The sequence below is a fragment of the Oncorhynchus gorbuscha genome, linkage group LG19 (genome assembly GCF_021184085.1).
Source record: "Oncorhynchus gorbuscha isolate QuinsamMale2020 ecotype Even-year linkage group LG19, OgorEven_v1.0, whole genome shotgun sequence".
Classification (NCBI taxonomy): Eukaryota; Metazoa; Chordata; class Actinopteri; order Salmoniformes; family Salmonidae; genus Oncorhynchus; species Oncorhynchus gorbuscha.
The window spans coordinates 35,727,170-35,746,816 of NC_060191.1; the positions used below are offsets into that span (position 1 = coordinate 35,727,170).

The following is a 19,647-nucleotide window of genomic DNA, read 5'->3' on the forward strand; positions in this document are numbered from 1 at the left end:
AAAATACAAAGCTTTTTACTTTTGAAAGGTTTGACTACACTATAAGTGGGTTTGTCCAAATGCTGATGACTTATGCAAATTGAAAGACTAGATACAACAGCACTCTCATTTCTAACCAGAAAAACAAACGTGTATGAAAATACACTAAAGTAAAAAATGACATTCTGTACTATTGCCTCATATGAAACATTTGACCTCAACTCCAAAATGCTGGAGCTTAGAGCATATTCACAAACGTATCATTGCTAAAGTGATTGACAGGTTGAAACCCAGACTGACTACTGTTGTTCCTCTGCTGTGTTGTCTGTCTGCAGCTGCGGCCACCTTCGAGGACTTCCAGATTCGGCCTCATGCCCTGAACGTCCACTCGTACCGTGCCCCGGCCTTCTGCGACCACTGTGGAGAGATGCTGTTTGGACTGGTCAGGCAGGGCCTCAAATGTGATGGTATGAGAGAGAGAAAGAGTGGAGGGAGGGGGGGGGCGCTGTTCTGCCTCACCGATAAACGTTTTGTCTAAAGAAGTGCATGGTGACATTTTAGTCATTTAGCAGACGCTCTTATCCAGAGCGACTTACAGTTAGTGCATTCGTCTTATGATAGCTAGGTGGGACAACCACATATCTCAGTGATAGTAAGTGCATTTTCCTCAAAGTAGCCATCAGCAAAGTAATTTCCCCTCAACTTCCCACCTCCTCTCCTTCCTTTCTCTCTCTGCCTATCTATCTTTCTGCCACTCTCTCCCTGTCTCTCTTCTCTTACTGCCAGCTCTTAGCAAACTGTTGTAAAAAATTGTTTGTCCAAATACAATGCTATTTCTCTGTAAATGAATGAACAAGACTTTCAGCATGCTTATAGAGAAGGGTACTCAACATGGGCTGAGCTGACACACATTACTGATGATTTGTTTAAATAAATTGATAATAAGAAGATTATGGGCGCTGTACTGTTAGATTTCAGTGCAGCCTCGATATTATTGACCATAACCTGTTGTTCAAAATACGTATGTTATGGCTTTTCAACCTCTTCCATATCGTGGATTCAGAGCTGTCTATCTAATAGAACTCAAAGGGTTTTCTTTAATGGAAGCTTCTCTAATATCAAACGTGAAGTGTGGTGTACTGCAGGGCAGCTCTCTAGGCCCTCTTTTCTATTTTTTTTTACCAATGACCTGACACTGGTATTAAACAAAGCATGTGTTTCCGTGTATGCTCATGAGTCAAGCATATACGCATCAACAACCACAGCTAATGAAGACACTGAAACCCTTAACAAAGAGTTGCAGTCTGTTTTGGAATGGGTGGCCAGTAATAAACTTGTCCTGAACATTTCTAAAACTAAGAGCATTGCATTTGGTACAAATAATTCCCTAAGTTCTAGACCTCAGCTGAAATGGGTAATGAATGGTGTGGCTGTTGAACTATTTGAGGAGACTAATTTACTTGGCGTTACCTTAGATTGTAAACTGTCATGGTCAAAACATATAGATTCAATGGTTGCAAAGATGGGGAGAGATCTGTCATAATAAAAGAGTTGCTCTGATTTTTTGACACCACACTCTAAAAAGAAAGTTCTGCAGGCTCTAGTTTTGTTTTATCTTGATTATTGTCCAGTCATGTGGTCGACTGCTCCAAGGAAAGACCTAGTTAAGCTGCAGCTGGCCCAGAACAGAGCGGCATGTCTTGCACTCCATTGTAAACAGATGGCTGATATAAATACTATGCATGCTAGTCTCTATTGGCTAAGAGTTGAGGAGAGACTGAATGCATCACTTCTTCTTTTTATAAGAAACATGTGTTGAAAATCCCAAACACACAGCTCTGACACACACACTTACCCCACCAGACATGCCACCGGGGGTCTTTTCACAGTCCTCAAATCCAGAACAAATTCAACAAAGCGTACAGTATTATATAGAGCCGTTGTTGCATGGAACTTTGTTCCATCTCATATTGCTCAAATAAACAGCAAACCTGGTTTTAAAAACAGATGAAGCAACGCCTCTCCCCTATTTGTTCTAGTTTGTGTGTATGTACTGATTCTAATAAAATACCAACATTTATATGATCCTAATAAAATACCAAAATTCTCTCCTCCGCTTTATCTCTGCCCCCCCCCACCACCACCACCACCCCCTGCAGGCTGCGGATTGAACTACCACAAGCGCTGTGCCTTCAGCATCCCCAACAACTGCAGCGGCGCTCGCAAGCGGCGCCTGTCCACCACGTCTCTGAACAGTAGCCAGTCGCTGCGTCTGTCCACCAGCGAGTCTCTGAGCAGCGTGGGCTCCAGCTCAGTCAGCTCCTGCATGGAGGATGCCAGCCTGATCCGCTCTCACACCACCCAGACGCTCCCGAACTCCACCTGTACCGCGTCAGCATCCCTGGGCCTGTCCACCAGCCCCTCCATCACTAGACCCATGGCCCGCGCCAACACTCCGATGGTACTTCATCCACTCAACTCCACTTAGTGTCTGTCATTGTTAGGACACTGCTCTGTGCAGCATTGAGGTCACTTCCATTTCAATTCAATCAATTCAGGAAGTAAATTGGCTTGTTGCTTTTCGGAAGAATTTGGGGTCAGTTTACTTCCCCTGAATCGACTGAGTTGAAATGGGATTGAGCTTTAACCTTGGCTCTGTGTGATTAGTTCTGGATAGCCAACACTGATTTACATGCGTGAAAATACCACGGGTAGAGCGATATCATTTGAGTTCCTCTGTCCCCAGCCGCGGACCCCCAGCGAGGCGCGGCGGTTCTACACGGGCCGGCCGGTGCACCTGGACAAGATCCTGATGAGCAAAGTGAAGGTGCCGCACACGTTCGCCGTGCACTCCTACACACGCCCCACCGTGTGCCAGTACTGCAAGAGGCTGCTCCGGGGCCTCTTCCGACAAGGGCTGCAATGCAAAGGTTAGTATGGAGTCAAAGGTTAGTGTGGGGGCCCCAGGGGTTTATCAAGAGGGGGATAACTTATTTGGAGTGCATATTGGAAGAAGATAAATTGTCTAACAATGACGTTGATTGTCCGTGTTGTGTCGTAGACTGCAAGTTCAACTGCCACAAGCGCTGTGCGTACAAGGTTCCCAACGACTGTCTGGGGGAGACCATAGGAGGTGAATAAGACCAAACGCATCTTTGTTGTATCATGTTGTGTCATGTTGTTAGAAGTGTGGCCGTGATTTGTTCAGCCACACTTTAGCGGCGCAGCGGTCTAAGGCACTGCATCTCAGTGCAAGAGGCGTCACTACAGACCCTGGTTCGAATCCAGGCTGTATCACTTCTGGCTGTGATTGGGAGTCCCATAGGGCGGCGCCACAAAAAAATAAATGTTTTTACATTGTCTACTGCAGAGATGAGTAACTTTTATGGGGGCCACAAAAAAAACAAATTTGTCATGAGGGGCCGCAGTGGCTTGTGGGTCTGCGTACCCACATCCATACCTGCCAATATTATATGCAATATTAGTACATGTAGAGTCCTAATATTATATAGTACTTCTCACCTTTTTTTCTCTCAGACAACAGAAGTTGTAAGTACTGCCCTACTCACATACTGGTGTAATGGGCTTTGTAATGGAAGGGGGTGTTATGCAATTTTCTCTGTCTATTTTTCTACATCTCTTTGTAGTCATGTGTGACTGGCTCTGTCCTCCTCTCTCCTCCAGACATGTTGAGTCCCAGTGTGGACCACGAGGTGCCTATGGACTACAGCAGTGAGTATGCCGACTCAGACAAGTCTTCTCTGACGGACGATTCAGACGAGGCCTGCAGCATCCCTGGCTCTTTCTCCCCCGAGAGTAACCAGGATGGGGTCGGCGGGGACCAGAGGTACGCTCACGCACAATAACACACACATACACACACGCATCACACCCACCGACCACCTAACCCTGTCCCGCTTGTTCCTCAGCGCTAACATCCCATTGATGAGGGTGGTTCAGTCCATGAGGCAGACCACCCGTCGCTCCAGCACATCCATCAAAGAGGGCTGGATGGTGCACTACAGCAACAAGGACACACTGGTAATACTATTGACTGGCTGATGTGCTGGCCGACAATGAGAAACATTTTTTTCTACCCCACCGGATTCAGTCTTTTTTTTCTCTTTCTACTTTGTTTCTAAAACGTATTCCACTCTTGTTTTATAAGGCCGCCTAATTAACATTTTCTTCTAAGGCATTTAAGTCGTGTGTTCGCCGTTTATGAATCGCTGCTCCCACGTTTGTAAACGTTAGTCAGCTAGTTATTCTCACATTTCTATTTCCTTAAGCGTCACTTGTTCTTTTACCAGGTACTGCTGGGATGTCTACCAATGGCTAGCCGATTTAAACTCAACTCCACGATTTACACTAGTCGCCGCTCAACTCCACCGTAAATCGCGGCGTTGAGTCGGCTAACCAATGGCAGGCCCATCTTTATTTGTGATAGATTACACTGGTCACCCCATTTATAACAAAACAACATATTTATAAAGTATAAATAGCACTCACTTTAGATTAGGGACTGTAAAAAGACTGAACTAATAATTAGTACGTGGGTCATAGATGTCAAGGTAATAGAACACACAGTATATGAAGGCCTTAGAAATGGTTGATTTTAGCTATCCTTTTGAAGTAGTTACCTCTCTTACGTTCTACTTCTTTTCTGGAACCTTCTGAGACGTTTTCTTCTCCGTGTTTGTTCTCCATGACGCTGACCCCCCCTCTGCTCATCGTTCCCTCTGCCTCTCCTACCCTCCATCTCTTCTTCTCCGTGTTTGTTCTCCATGACGCTGACCGCCCCTCTGCTCATCGTTCCCTCTGCCTCTCCTACCCTCCATCTCTTCTTCTCCGTGTTTGTTCTCCATGACGCTGACCCCCCCTCTGCTCATCGTTCCCTCTGCCTCTCCTACCCTCCATCTCTTCTTCTCCGTGTTTGTTCTCCATGACGCTGACCGCCCCTCTGCTCATCGTTCCCTCTGCCTCTCCTACCCTCCATCTCTTCTTCTCCGTGTTTGTTCTCCATGACGCTGACCCCCCCTCTGCTCATCGTTCCCTCTGCCTCTCCTACCCTCCATCTCTTCTTTTCCGTGTTTGTTCTCCATGACGCTGACCGCCCCTCTGCTCATCGTTCCCTCTGCCTCTCCTACCCTCCATCTCTTCTTCTCCGTGTTTGTTCTCCATGACGCTGACCCCCCCTCTGCTCATCGTTCCCTCTGCCTCTCCTACCCTCCATCTCTTCTTCTCAGTGTTTGTTCTCCATGACGCTGACCCCCCCTCTGCTCATCGTTCCCTCTGCCTCTCCTACCCTCCATCTCTTCTTCTCCGTGTTTGTTCTCATGACGCTGACCACCCCTCTGCTCATCATTCCCTCTGCCTCTCCTACCCTCCATCTCTTCTTCTCAGTGTTTGTTCTCCATGACGCTGACCCCCTCTGCTCATCGTTCCCTCTGCCTCTCCTACCCTCCATCTCTTCTTCTCCGTGTTTGTTCTCCATGACGCTGACCGCCCCTCTGCTCATCGTTCCCTCTGCCTCTCCTACCCTCCATCTCTTCTTCTCCGTGTTTGTTCTCCATGACGCTGACCCCCCCTCTGCTCATCGTTCCCTCTGCCTCTCCTACCCTCCATCTCTTCTTCTCAGTGTTTGTTCTCCATGACGCTGACCGCCCCTCTGCTCATCGTTCCCTCTGCCTCTCCTACCCTCCATCTCTTCTTCTCAGTGTTTGTTCTCATGACGCTGACCCCCCCTCTGCTCATCGTTCCCTCTGCCTCTCCTACCCTCCATCTCTTCTTCTCAGTGTTTGTTCTCCATGACGCTGACCGCCCCCCCCCCTCTGCTCATCGTTCCCTCTGCCTCTCCTACCCTCCATCTCTTCTTCTCAGTGTTTGTTCTCATGACGCTGACCCCCCCTCTGCTCATCGTTCCCTCTGCCTCTCCTACCCTCCATCTCTTCTTCTCAGTGTTTGTTCTCCATGACGCTGACCCCCCCCCTCTGCTCATCGTTCCCTCTGCCTCTCCTACCCTCCATCTCTTCTTCTCAGTGTTTTCCCGTTGGAGTTTATCTTACCTCTATAACCTCTACCTCCGTCGCCGTTAATGCTCTTCCTTTTCATCTGTGTGTTTGTGTGTCTCCGGCTGAGTGTGATAGATGGTGAATACCTGCTCCCTGCCGCACTAAAGCACTCGAGAGACGTGTATTGAATTCACATCCACAGCCTCTTTTTTTTTTCCTTCTTCTCTCGCTCCTTCCTCTTAGAAAGTGTTTCTGTTTACCTGAACTCAGACCTGGGACACTTTCCGCCTTCTCAAAGCTAACCTGTCCTGGCTTTTCTGACACTGCTGTGGTCTCTCTTCTCCTCTCTTCCTACCCACTCCCTTTTGCTTTTTCCTCTCCTCCACCTCTAAACTTGTCCATCCCTCTCCTTGACCACTCCTTCCTGGACCACAGCTTCACCTTTTGACCCCTCTATGAACCTTGGTTGACCCCTTTGAACCCTTTTACCTCCTGTCCCCTCCTACTCCTGTCCCCTCCTACCCCCCCCCCCCGCAGAGAAAGCGGCACTACTGGCGTCTGGACTGCAAGTGCATCATCTTGTTCCAGAACAACACCACCAACAAGTACTATAAGGTATTGTATTCTCCAGCTCCGCTCAACTCCGCTCAACTTCACAGGTACTATATGAGTCGGGTCTCAATCAATCAATCAACTTTATTTTATAGAGCCCTTTTTACACCAGTAGTGGTCACAAAGTGCTTATATACAGTAGATACCAAACTTAAAACCCCAAAGAGCAAGCGATACAGATGTAGATGCAAGTTTGACATTATTATTGTTATTATTATTTAGTAATCATTTCACGGTAAGGTTTACACCTGTTGTGACAAATGCAATTTGATTTGATACATTCCCTAGTGAAAGTCGACACACCCCTTGAAGAGTTTTCACATTTTGATGCCTTAAAATTGAATCTAAAAAGGGATTCAATTGGATTTTTTTCCCCGTATATATCTACACAACCTACTCCATATTTTCAAAGTGAAAGAAAAATTCTAGAATCAAAACAGAAATGTCTTGATCGCGTTTGTGTTCACATGTTCACTTGATTGCGTACATTCCCATATCCTGTAGGAGATCCCTCTGTCTGAGATTCTGGAGGTGCGCCCCTCAGGGGACTTCACCCTGGTTCCTCCGGGCACCAGCCCCCACTGCTTCGAGCTCGTCATGGGAGCCATGCGCTACTTTGTAGGGGAGGACCCCAACGTCCACGTCCCCGCCCTGCCCCCCACCGCCGCCCAGGCCTTCCCCCCCACGCCCCCCTCCCCCAGCAACGTGGCTCCCAATAGCGGCGTGGGGCGGGAGGTGGCCAAGGCGTGGGAGGGCGCCATTCGCCAGGCCCTCATGCCAGTCATCTTCCAGGATGCACCACCGATCGAGGGACACACTCCTCACAGTAAGATACAATACAACATCACGTTTCTAGCTAAACTTTAATTCCCAAGTTTCTTAGTTCCTAACGTTCCAGCCAAGTTGGCCATCGGAAGAACAGAATCACGGGGTCTGGATCTGATATCAGTTTAGCTCTTAGTCTGGATTTACAGTCCTGCTGTTTGTGATCTGGGGCAAGGGGGGCTGGTGTTGTGGGAGAGGTTACAGTGAAAGGCTTACGAGTGGTATGTAGTCCAAAGGTCGAGGAACAGAAGCTTGTTTTCAGAGCTCCTACCACACACACAAACACTCTATCTCTGTAGTGACGCCACGTAAGGTCAGATGGGAGTCCTGTATATGTTAGCGTGGATGGTTAGCATTTTTATTTATTTTAAACTTTGATCCTCAGGACAGGCTTCAGTCAGCATCTCAGTGTCCAACAGTGTGATCCAGGAGAACGTGGTGAGTAGTGTCTTGGCATACTGTCGTAATACACGACCGACCGTACATTATACACATTCACAATCATTACCAAGGACTTTGTGGTGATGATGATAATGAAATGTACGATAACGGTGATGTTTATGTTGCCTTCGTCAATTTCTCCTCCAGGACATTGGCATGGTGTACCAGATATTTGCAGATGAAATCCTTGGTTCTGGCCAGTTTGGAGTGGTGTATGGGGGTCAGTGTCTCCAGTCTTCTACCATTGCTGTATTGAGTCAGTTAATCACACTCCTGTAATTTCCTCTCTTCCTCTCTTCTACCCCCCCCTCCATCAGGGAAACACAGGAAGTCGGGGCGTGATGTGGCGGTGAAGGTGATTGACAAACTGCGCTTCCCCACCAAGCAGGAGAGCCAGCTGAGGAACGAGGTGGCCATACTGCAGGTGACCACCAGGGGGAGACACAGATACACATTTTCAACAGGTCTACCAGTACACTACTAGTCTAGTTCATCAGCTACACTACATGGCCAAAAGTAAGGTCGTCAAACTTCTCATTCCAAAATCATGGGCATTAATATGGAGTTGGTCCCCCCCTTTTGCTGCAATAACAGCCTCTACTCTTCTGGGAAGGCTTTCCACTAGATGTTGGAACATTGCTGCAGGGACTTGCTTCCATTCAGCCACAAGAGCATTAGTATGGTCGGGCACTGATGTTGGGAGATTTGCCCTGGCTCACAGTCAGCATTCCAATTCATTCCAAAGTTGTCCGATGGGGTTCAGGTCAGTCAAGTTCTTCCACACCGATTTCGTCAAACCATTTTTGTATGGACCTCACTTTGTGTACGGGGGGCATTGTTATGCTGAAACAGGCAAGGGCCTTACCCAAACTGTTGGCACAAAGTTGGAAGCACAGAATCGTCTAGAATGTCATTGTATGCTGTAGCATTAAGATTTCTCCTCACTAGAACTAAGAGGCATAGCATGAATCTTGAAAAACAACCCCAGACCATTATTCCTCCTCCACCAAACTATACAGTTGGCACTATGCATTTGAACAGGTAGCGTTCTCCTGGCATTGACCAAACCCAGATTCATCCGTTGGACGGCCAGATGGTGAAGCTTAATTCATCAATCCAGAGTCCGCATTTCCACTGCTCCAATGTCCAATGGCGGCGAGCTTTACACCACTCCAGACAACGCTTGGCATTGCACATGGGGATCTTAGACTTGTGTGCGGCTGCTCAGCCATGGAAACCCATTTCATAAAGCTCCCGACGAACAGTTCTTGTGCTGACGTTGCTTCCAGAGGCAGTTTGGAACTTGATAGTGAGTGTTGCAACCGAGGATGGACGATTTGTACGTGCTACGCACTTCAGCTCTCGGCGGTTCCTTTCTGTGAGCTTGTGTGGCCTACCACTTCACGGCTGAGTTGTTGTTGCTCCTAGATGTTTCCACTTCACAATAACAGCACTTACAGTTGCCCGGGAACATTTGAAGAACTGACTTGTTGGAAAGGTGGCATCCTTTGACGGGGCCACGTTGAAAGTCACTGAGCCTTTCGATACGAGCCATTCTACTGTTACTGTTTGTCTATGGAGATTGCATGGCGGTGTGCTCCATTTTATACACCTGTCAGCAACGGGTGTGGCTGAAATAGCAGAGTCCACAAATCTGAAGGGGTGTTCACATGCTTTTGTATATGTAATGTATGTGTGGCTTACTACTGCCACACAAAGGTGTCCCAAATGGCACCGTATTCCCTACATATTGCACTACCCTGGTCAAAAGTAGTGCAATATGTAGGTAATAAGGTGTCATTTGGGACGCAAACTGTTAGGCTCCCACCTACAGATGTAGGATCTTAATTTGAGCCAGTTTGCTACAGCAGGAAAATAATCCTGCAGCAACAGACAATGTGAATTATGTGGATTATAATTCAGGGTTTGAGGCATTTTTCATGAGGACAAATCAAGTTTTATAGTGGAAATTACAAACTTGAGAAGCATTTTTAAACCTTGAATACACATGCTGTGCAGGAAAATTCTCAGCAACAAAAAAATTATCCAATTAAGATCTTACCTCTGTACAGGCCACGAGGGTCCATTTTTTTAAATCGTAGGGTTGTCATGCCAACTGCGTTCAATTACATTGGCAGGTTTTGCAGCAGAATTATCATCTCTATGGGGTGTAGTTAGATAAAGGTCAAGTGACAAATAAACACTGCCATCGCACTATACTCTAACTGATAGTCTAATTCTCTCTCAATCTTCCATCCCCTCCATCTACCTCTCCCTGTTTCTTTCCCTCCCTGGGTGCCATTTCCCAACTCTTCTTCTGCCCTCTTTCTCTCTTCTTTTCTCTCTCTCACGCTCACTCACACACTGTCTCGTGCCCCCCCCGTCCCCCCCAATGCTTTCCCTCTCTCCATCTCCCAGAGTCTACGTCACCTGGGCATAGTGAACCTGGAGTGTATGTTTGAGACTCCAGAGAAGGTGTTTGTGGTGATGGAGAAGCTTCATGGAGACATGTTGGAGATGATCCTGTCCAGTGAGAAAGGACGGCTCCCAGAGAGGCTCACCAAGTTCCTCATCACACAGGTGAGTTTGTGTGTGTGTGTGTCTACTCCCATACGGGGGGGAGGGGACTTTAAAATATATATATTTTTATAAATGTTTCAGGATACATGTGAAATATGTACAATTAGACAAGTAATATATTTGTCGAATTGTAATGTTCCACGAAATTAGTGCTTTTTGTATCCCTTTGATAAGTTAAGTAGCAATAATTCACCAATATTTCATGTTTTAATCTTCTGTTATATGAAATGAAGTGCCCTTTAACATAAGAGCACATGAAGAATTCAATAAATCTACATTTCAAAATGAATAAAATTCAGCATTTGGACATGTCCCTCTGTGTACCCTCTGTGACTTCTAAGAAGATTTAACGTTAGCTACCGAGCTAACAAGCGAAGTTAACCAATGAAGAAGTTAACCAATGATCTTCAGGTCGGCGCTCTAGAAAGAGGCAAGAGTTCCCGACTTGGAATTCCGCGTTGGATGACCGTTCATAATGTATTTTCCCAGTCCAAACTGGTTTTTCCCCCGTGTTGAACGCACTGCAAGTCTGAGATTTCCCAGTTCCGAGTTTCCAGTTGTTTTGAACGCGGCAGTCGTCATGCTAGATTGACAGCATAGCCAATGTATTCAACCTTTTCTGTTGCGTGTGAATGTTTATCATTTTAAGCTTGGAAAAAATATATACTTTCAGACAGATGTTTTAAATCCTTAAACCCAGACTTGGACCACACACCCTCTCCACCGAATAGCAGGCAAGGGAAGCAAAACAACGATTGTTTTGTAACACTTGCAGTTAGCCATTAATTCCTTCCAAACCACTTATTGTGTCTGTGTCCAGCGTCTGTGTTCTTTTGCTCATCTTAATATTTTATTTTTATTGGCCAGTCTGAGATATGGCATATTTTTTTTTCAACTCTGCCTAGAAGGCCAGCATCCCGCAGTCGCCTCTTCACTGCTGACGTTGAGACTGGTGTTTTGCGGGTACTATTTAATTAAGCTGCCAGTTGAGGACTTGTGAGTCGTCTGTTTCTCAAACTATACACTAATGTACTCGTCCTCTTGCTCAGTTGTGCACCGGGGCCTCCCACTCCTCTTTCTATTCTGGTTAGGGACAGTTTGCTCTGTTCTGTGAAGGGAGTAGTAGTACACAGCGTTGTACCAGATCTTCAGTTTCTTGGCAATTTCTTGCATGGAATACCCTTCATTTCTCAGAACAAGAATAGACTGATGAGTTTCAGAAGAAAGTACTTTGTTTCTGGCCATTTTGAGCCTGTAATCGAACCCAAAAATGCTGATGCTCCAGATACTCAACTAGTCTAAAGAAGGCCAGTTTCATTGCGTCTTTAATCAGCACAACAGTTTTCAGCTGTGCTAACATAATTGCAAAAGGGTTTTATAATGATCAGTTAGCCTCTTAAAATTATAAACGTGGATTAGCTAACACAACATGCCATTGGAACACAGAAGTGATGGTTGCTGATAATGAGCCTCTACGCCTATGTAGATATTCCACAAACAATCTACCGTTTCCAGCTACAAAAGTAATTTACAACATTAACAATCTATCTATTTCTGATTAATTTTATGTTATTTTAATGGACAAAAAAAAGGGTTTCTTTCAAAAACAAGGACATTTCTAAGAGACCCCAAACTTCTGAACGGTAGTGTGTGTATATATACTTTTTCTTCCCACTGTGTATGTTAGAATTACCTGGATTTCTGCATAAATTGGTCATAAAATGTTATCTGATCTAAGTCACACCAATAGACAAACACAGTCTGCTTAAACTAATAACGCACAAACAATTATAATTGTTCATGTCTTTATTGAACACACCATGTAAACATTCACAGTGCAGGCTGGCAAAAGTATGTGAAACCTTGGATTTATTAACTGGTTGACCCTTCTTTGGCAACAATCACCTCAACCAAACGTTTTCTGTAGTTGCGGATCAGACCTGCACAACGGTCTGGAGTAATTTCAAATCAAATTTTATTGGTCACATACAGGTGATTAGCAGATGATATTGCGGGTATAGCGAAGTGCTTGTGCTTCTAGCTCCAACAGTGCTGTAGCATCTAACAAGTAATGGCATATTTTATTCTGTTGAAGTCATTCTGTTGTTGATTTACTTCTGTGTTTTGGGTCGTTGTCCTGTTGCATCACCCAACTTCTGTTGAGCTTCAATTGGTGGACAGATAGCCTGACATTTTCCTGAAAAATGTCTTGATAAACTTGGGAATTCATTTTTCTGTTAATGATAACAAGCTGTCCAGGCCCTGAGGCAGCAAAGCAGCCCCAAACCATGATGCTCCTTCCACCATACTTTACAGTTGGGATGAGGTGTTGATGTGCTGTGCCTTTTTTCCTCCACACGTAGTGTTGTATGTTCCTTCCAAACAGCTCAACTGTAGTTTCATCTATCCACAGAATATTTTGCCAGTAGCTCTGTGGAACGTCCAGGTGCTCTTTTGCAAACATCAGACGTGGAGCAATTTTCTTTTTTGTCAGCATTTGTTTCTTCCGTGGTGTCCTCCGATGAACACCATTCTTGTTTAGTGTTTTACGTATTGTAGACTCGTCAATAGAGATGTTAGCATGTTCCAGAGATTTCTGTAAGTCTTTAGCTGACACTAGGATTCTTCTTAACCTCATTGAGCATTCTGCGCTGTGCTCTTGCAGTCATCTTTGCAGGACGGCTACTCCTAGGGAGATTAGCAACAGTGCTGAACATTCTCCATTTATAGACAATTTGTCTTACCATGGTCTGATGAACATCAAGGCTTTTAGAGATACTTTTGTAACCCTTTCCAGCTTTATGCAAGTCAACAATTCTTAATCTTAGGTCTTCTGAGATATATTTTGTTCGAGGCATGGTTCACATCAGCCAATGATTCTTGTGAATAGCAAACTCAAATTTTGTGAGGTGTTTTTTTTACAGGGCAAGGCAGCTCTAACCAACCTCGTCTCCTTGATTGAACTCCAGTTTAGCTGACTCCCGACTCCAATTAGCTTTTGGAGAAGTCATTAGCCTAGGGCTTCACATACTTTTTCCAACCTAAACTGTGAATATTTAAATGATGTATTCAATATAGACAAGACAAATACAACAATTTGTGTGTTATTAGTTTAAGCACACTGTTTGTCTATTGTTGGAACTTAGATGAAGATCAGATCAAATTGGATGACCAATTTATGCAGAAATCCCGGTAATTCCAAAGGGTTCACATACTTTTTCTTGAAGCTGTATATGTTTGTTGTTTTTTTTTGTTGCTTTTTTGCTAAACAGGTGGCTCTGCCCCACATGCGCTGAATGACGGGTCGCCACTAGTTGTACGATGTATAGATTTTGTTTGAATCGATAAAAACAAAACAAAAACTTAAGAAAAAAACAAAAAGTGCCCAAGCTCTATTATTTAGTTGATTAATAAAATAAATACTTACTGTAGGCATTTTTTTTCTACCTCTTGAGATGGGAAAACTGTTTTTTTACATTGTGTCATAAAGAGCACATGTTCAAGGTGCACTATGCAGAAATTGCTATTTGAAAATGACATCGCCGAAGTCGAAGATCGGTAGGATGGTCAGTTTTACGAGGGTATTTTTGGCAGCATGAGTGAAGGATGCTTTGTTTGCGAAATAGGAAGCCGATTCTAGATTTAATTTGGATTGGAGATGTTTAATGTGCATCTTAGACTTGCTTTCAATGAGAATGACAGATCTCACATTTCTATGTGAATTTGATTCGGATCACCCAAAAAGTGACATTGTCTTATTCTGTTGACAAGACAATCGATGCTTGGCAGCCGTTTGAAAAATGAAATATCATGCTTTTTGGTCCATAATAATATCATGTAGACTAAACACTGCGTATACAAAACATTAAGAACACTTGCTCTTTCCATGACCATAGACTGACCAGGTGAATCCAGGTGAAAGCTATGATCCCTTATTGATGTCACTTGTTAAATCCACTTCAATCAGTGAAGGGGAGGAGACAGGTTAAAGAAGGATTTTTAAGCCTTGACACAATTGAGACATGGATTGTGTATGTGTGCCATTCAGAGGGTGAATGTACAAGACAATTTTTTTTATTTCCTTTGAACGGGGTATGGTAGTAGGTTCCAGGCACACCGGTTCGTGTCAAGAACTGCAACGCTGCTGTTTTTTTTTCAGGCTCAACCCTTTTGATGCACATATTTGTCCCTGCAGCGTACCATCGCCAATATGTGATTGGAACAGTAGCAACAGAATGTATGATGCCAACAAACGCTTCTAAACAGCATTGTTGTCTGAAAAGCATCTAAACAATGTTTTGTACTGATGGGAAATAAAGGTCTTCACAACGCTCTTCCTCAATTTCACCTTTTATTGTGAAAAATAAATGTGAACTTAATAGCATCACACAGAATACATCCACAGCCAAACTCATTCCATAATCCAGTCTATACAACAGGTTGCACTGACAAAAGAACTAAACATAAGTTAGTGACCTAACAGCTAGACTTGTTTACAATGTACCACATCTCTGGTGAGCACAAGGGAGAAATGCAACATTATTTAGAAAAGAGATGCCTGTCGGCTAATTTGTTTTATGATGGCAGCCATGTTTGTTTGTTTGACAAGCGAAAACTCCCTAATCCCCGAATGCCATTCATTTTAAGACGCAAATCAGTCAAGTCAAAGATGGCTGCGCCCATTGCCCGCATAAGATCTACTTGATTTGGCAACTCACTTTGGCAGCTCGAGCTTAGGAAGGTGTTCCTAATGTTTGCTGTTCTCAATGTACTCTGCAGATAGTGCTGTTGGCTAGAGATAACGCTGTTGGCTAGAGATAACGCTGTTGGCTAGAGAGCACGTGCCAATACCAGAGTGGACACACTCGCTATATAACGCAACATTTTTGTGAGAAAACCATTTTACTTGTTTTTTTTTGTTTAAAAAATAATAATTTATTTGATACACGGGAATTTAAACCCAAAATGTATTTGTATGTGCACTATGTCATCACAGCCTTTTAAATAGTCTATTTATTGGAACCAAATCTCTGGTAGGAAAATGCAGATTTTATAATATTTCGCATGAAAATCTGTCGCCAGGTGGATGGAAACTAACTACTGATCAATATGTAAAATGTATAGTTTCTCAACCGCTGTGTGTGTTTCTCATATTTTCTCACATCATGAAAATAAACCTGCAGTCAAACCATCAAAGTGTCAAATTTACTTCAGAGTTTTGTTGGTTCCCAGTTGTGTTGTGTTCTGTAGTTACTCACTCCACAGATCACTCACTACGTAACACATACGTCCTTCCTGAAGAGGATGTTTTCCTTAGGGGTATATTCTCACTCTCTGTGGGCGTTTTGGTTTCCTGTTTACAGCCCAGAGAGTCTAAACCATATCCTGTGTGTGTGTATGTGTGTATAGATTCTGGCAGCCCTGAGGCACCTGCACTTTAAGAACATCGTCCACTGTGATCTGAAACCTGAGAATGTTCTGCTGGCCTCTGCCGAGCCCTTCCCCCAGGTACATCACACACCCACCACGACTCTACACATCCAAGCTAATGTAGACAACCCTTAACTCAATGTAATGCACCTTCATGCATATTATACAAATTCACCCCGACTTTATTCCACTCCAAAGCAGCAATTCACACACTGTCTGTCTGTCTGATTTGCTTTATTGGCATGACCTAACAATATACACATTGCCAAAGCTTACTTTGGATATTTACAATATGGAAATAATAAGAATCAAAATTGTCAACAGGACAACAGTAACAGCAATAACCAAGTGTCAAAATAACCATACATTCAACAATAATAAGCATACAGTAGAGGACATGTGCAGGTTGATTGGTCTGTCAGACACTGTCCCTCATCTTATGGCAGGCAGCAATGTAGTGCACTGCCAACCCACAGCTCTCTGCGTCCTCCCCCAACAGGACGGGTAGCCTACTCTCATCAGAGAGGTCTTTAAAACCTTGCTTGAATAAGGGTTTCAAATTTGGGGAAATGACACTCTCCAATTGTTTTATATTTTAGACATTTTGTCAGGAAATGCAGCTCTGTCTCAGGTTCTGCTGTGGTGCAGTGGTTGCACAGCCTTTCCTCTACAGGGAGCCAGGTTTTCCTGTGTCTTCCCTTCTCAATGGCAAGGCTGTGCTCACTGAGCCTGTACTTTGTCAAGGTTTTTCTAAGGTTTTGATCACTCACTCTCTCTTTCTCTCTCTCACACTCTTTCTCTCTCTCTCTTTCTCACTTTCTCTCTCTCTGTCTTTCTCACTTTCTCTCTCTCTCGTTCTCTCACTTTCTGTCTCGCTGTCTCCGTCTATGCACGTGTGTCCAGGTGAAGCTGTGTGACTTTGGCTTTGCCCGTATCATTGGTGAGAAGTCGTTCAGGCGTTCGGTGGTGGGCACCCCAGCCTACTTGGCCCCAGAGGTGCTCCTCAACCAGGGCTACAACCGCTCCCTGGACATGTGGTCTGTAGGAGTCATCATGTACGTCAGCCTCAGTGGCACCTTCCCCTTCAACGAGGACGAGGACATCAACGACCAGATCCACAACGCTGCCTTCATGTACCCACCCAACCCCTGGAAACAGATCTCACCTGATGGTAAGACACACACACAAGACACACTTGTGCTCATGCATGTCAAATGCAACTGTCTTACGCAAACATGGGTAAGTCTATCTAAATATGCAGGTCGTTATGGCGTTCACACACTGTTCAACTGTGTGTCTGTGTTTCTCTTCAGCCACTGACCTGATCAACAACCTGCTCCAGGTGAAGATGAGGAAACGCTACAGCGTGGACAAGTCTCTCAGTCACTCCTATCTACAGGTACACAAGTCAACAGAAGCATGGTGGTGATACAAAGGTCCATTACCTACAGTGGAGACACGAGGCCACCTAACTTACTTATTTCTCGTGTTTCTCTCCATTCTCTAACCTCTTATCTCATCCTCTTTCCTCCTTCCATGCTCTTCTCTTCTTCCCCTCCTCCCTATCCTCCCATCAACCATCCCTCTCTCCCTCCATCCCGAACCTCCCTCAATCCCTCCCGCCCTCTCCAGGACTACCAGACGTGGTTGGATCTGAGGGAGCTGGAGACCAAGCTGGGCGAGCGCTACATCACCCACGAGAGCGACGACTGTCGCTGGCAGATGTTTGCCCGCGAACACACGCTCCCCTACCCGGCCCACCTGGTGCCCCCTCTGCCTGCGCTCGGCTCCGACGATGAGGACGCAGACATGCAAGGGCTCACCGAGAGGGTCAGCATACTCTGAGAACCTGGAGAGCCAGGACCCACGCGGACCCAAGGGACTCGGACTGACCCAGGGAAGCGAGTAGAGAGAGAGAGAGAGAGAGAGAGGGGCTGGCTGGATGGAGGTCTGGAGAGTGGGGAGGGGAGGCTGGGAGGTTTAGCTGTAAGAAAAGCGCCTTCTATTGAGATAATGCCGCTCCTAACCGTCTACTAATGGTCTCCCACTCCGGCCCTAGCCTGTCCAGTCTCCAGACCCCATCCTTGACCCCTCTCTCATCGGTCTAGCTTAGCTCTTCCACCCTTGAACTCTTTGAGTGTAAGATATTTGCTCTTCTGTATCCCACAAGGCCATGCTGTACTGTACCCAGTGGTCAGGGGATGTGTAGAATATTGTTGCTTGCAGTGTGCTCATTCAGTCTAAGCTGCAGTAAGGCAGAGGTCAGTTTGGGTGAAACACTCAAAATGCAATCTAAGCTCCTGGCAGAGGCACAACTTGCATCTTTCTATCTCCGAAGTCTGGGGAAGCACAGGGATCCCCTGCGTATTGAGACGGGGATAGAGACAGACAAAAAAACTTGAAGGACTCGGATCAATCCACTTACGTGGGACTTACATCCATCCATAAACAAATCCTTATGAACTGTTTTATTGTCATTGAACGTGATGACTGGAAGCGCCCTGCCTGTACTGTCAGAACGGTTTGCTGCAGACCTCGAAGAGTTTAATGGGGACAAAGGAGTCATTTAGTGCCTGTAAGTGGTAGATAAAGGGCTTCTAACAGTAGGCAGCAGACCAGCGCTCGTGGGCTGTCATGGTCTCCGAGGAAATCTGCCGTTTCAAACGACGACAGAAGAAAACAAAGCCGGAAGTGGATGTAGCAAACTGTCCACTGATACTTTCCTAGTTGGCGACTTTATTAGTGAAGACTCGCTTATCATCGGAAGTGCAAATTCACGAGTCCTGGTGATTCGAGGGTGTCCTAGACCCGTAGACATGCACGGTTACAATGAATGGGAGGGGGGTGCTATTGCTCTTCTAGTTACTGTAGAAAGACGACCGACTGCCCATCTCTGGCGTCAACGTTAAAGTGTGGGAGGAGGGCTCCGATATCGATGGCTGACTATGAACCTAGCATGTCAACTCGTTGGATGTCCACGTGAGGTCGATTTTTGTCTAGAGGAAAAGCATATTGGAAGGAATATTGTGTACATGTGTAACCATATCTTTATGTAGTGTAGTCAACGTATGCCCGGTGGAGAATGTAAACCCATGGAAGGTCCCATGACGTACAATTGTTCATCTGTGTCATTTTATCCGGTGTGTTGCCTCTTGAACATTGAGACGGAAGATTAGGGGGGGAAATGTGGAAGGCTGGGGCGACGCATAGGAGGGAATAATGACGGTGATTATGCATACCGCTCTTCAGACGTCACCTGCTCAGAATTTCCATCACACTGGAGCATATACACTATGTGGATTGAATGACAAATTGAGTGCGATAAATATGTAGCGAGCGTCCAATAAATAATCAGCGCGTATGGATGATGTTTTCCTCACACGATGCTTGCTCCCCTTTTTGATTGACAGGCCAAATGTCTGCCTATTTAATACATCATCACGGGTGGCCTGCTGCCAGGGCCTTTTCACAGCCTGTAAATCCGCTCTCCTAGGTAACGAGTGTAAATGACATGCTACACATGGACAGATGGGAGAGAACTGGGGCTTCAGATGGACGTGGGGGGGGACAAACTCATTCCACGGAGGGCCGAGTGTCTGCGGATTTTTGTTATTTTCTTTCAATTTGTGTCCAATTAAGAGCGAAACAACCAGATAAGGCGAGTTCCCAGCTAATCAGGGACCTTAGTTGTTCCATAGTGGACAACGGCGGAGAGAAAACCGCGGAGACTCGTCCCTCCATGAAATGAGTTTGACACCTGTGCCACTTG

General features: G+C 45.4%; 1 protein-coding gene across 1 annotated transcript in view; it reads left to right on the forward strand.

The window, feature by feature from the left end:
• The window catches only part of LOC124004849 (serine/threonine-protein kinase D2-like), a 57,729-nt gene extending 38,746 nt beyond the window's left edge, over nucleotides 1-18,983 (forward strand). Inside the window, exons 3-18 of the mRNA XM_046313677.1 lie at nucleotides 315-446; nucleotides 2,139-2,440; nucleotides 2,726-2,909; nucleotides 3,041-3,112; nucleotides 3,664-3,826; nucleotides 3,909-4,020; nucleotides 6,528-6,605; nucleotides 7,107-7,428; nucleotides 7,813-7,865; nucleotides 8,016-8,088; nucleotides 8,186-8,292; nucleotides 10,287-10,448; nucleotides 15,858-15,956; nucleotides 16,782-17,049; nucleotides 17,192-17,277; nucleotides 17,511-18,983. Of these exons, the coding sequence (XP_046169633.1) occupies nucleotides 315-446; nucleotides 2,139-2,440; nucleotides 2,726-2,909; nucleotides 3,041-3,112; nucleotides 3,664-3,826; nucleotides 3,909-4,020; nucleotides 6,528-6,605; nucleotides 7,107-7,428; nucleotides 7,813-7,865; nucleotides 8,016-8,088; nucleotides 8,186-8,292; nucleotides 10,287-10,448; nucleotides 15,858-15,956; nucleotides 16,782-17,049; nucleotides 17,192-17,277; nucleotides 17,511-17,723 (2,426 nt within the window). The 3' untranslated portion in view covers nucleotides 17,724-18,983. The remainder of the gene's footprint in view (nucleotides 1-314; nucleotides 447-2,138; nucleotides 2,441-2,725; nucleotides 2,910-3,040; nucleotides 3,113-3,663; nucleotides 3,827-3,908; nucleotides 4,021-6,527; nucleotides 6,606-7,106; nucleotides 7,429-7,812; nucleotides 7,866-8,015; nucleotides 8,089-8,185; nucleotides 8,293-10,286; nucleotides 10,449-15,857; nucleotides 15,957-16,781; nucleotides 17,050-17,191; nucleotides 17,278-17,510) is intronic.
• Nucleotides 18,984-19,647: the final 664 nt, after the last annotated feature.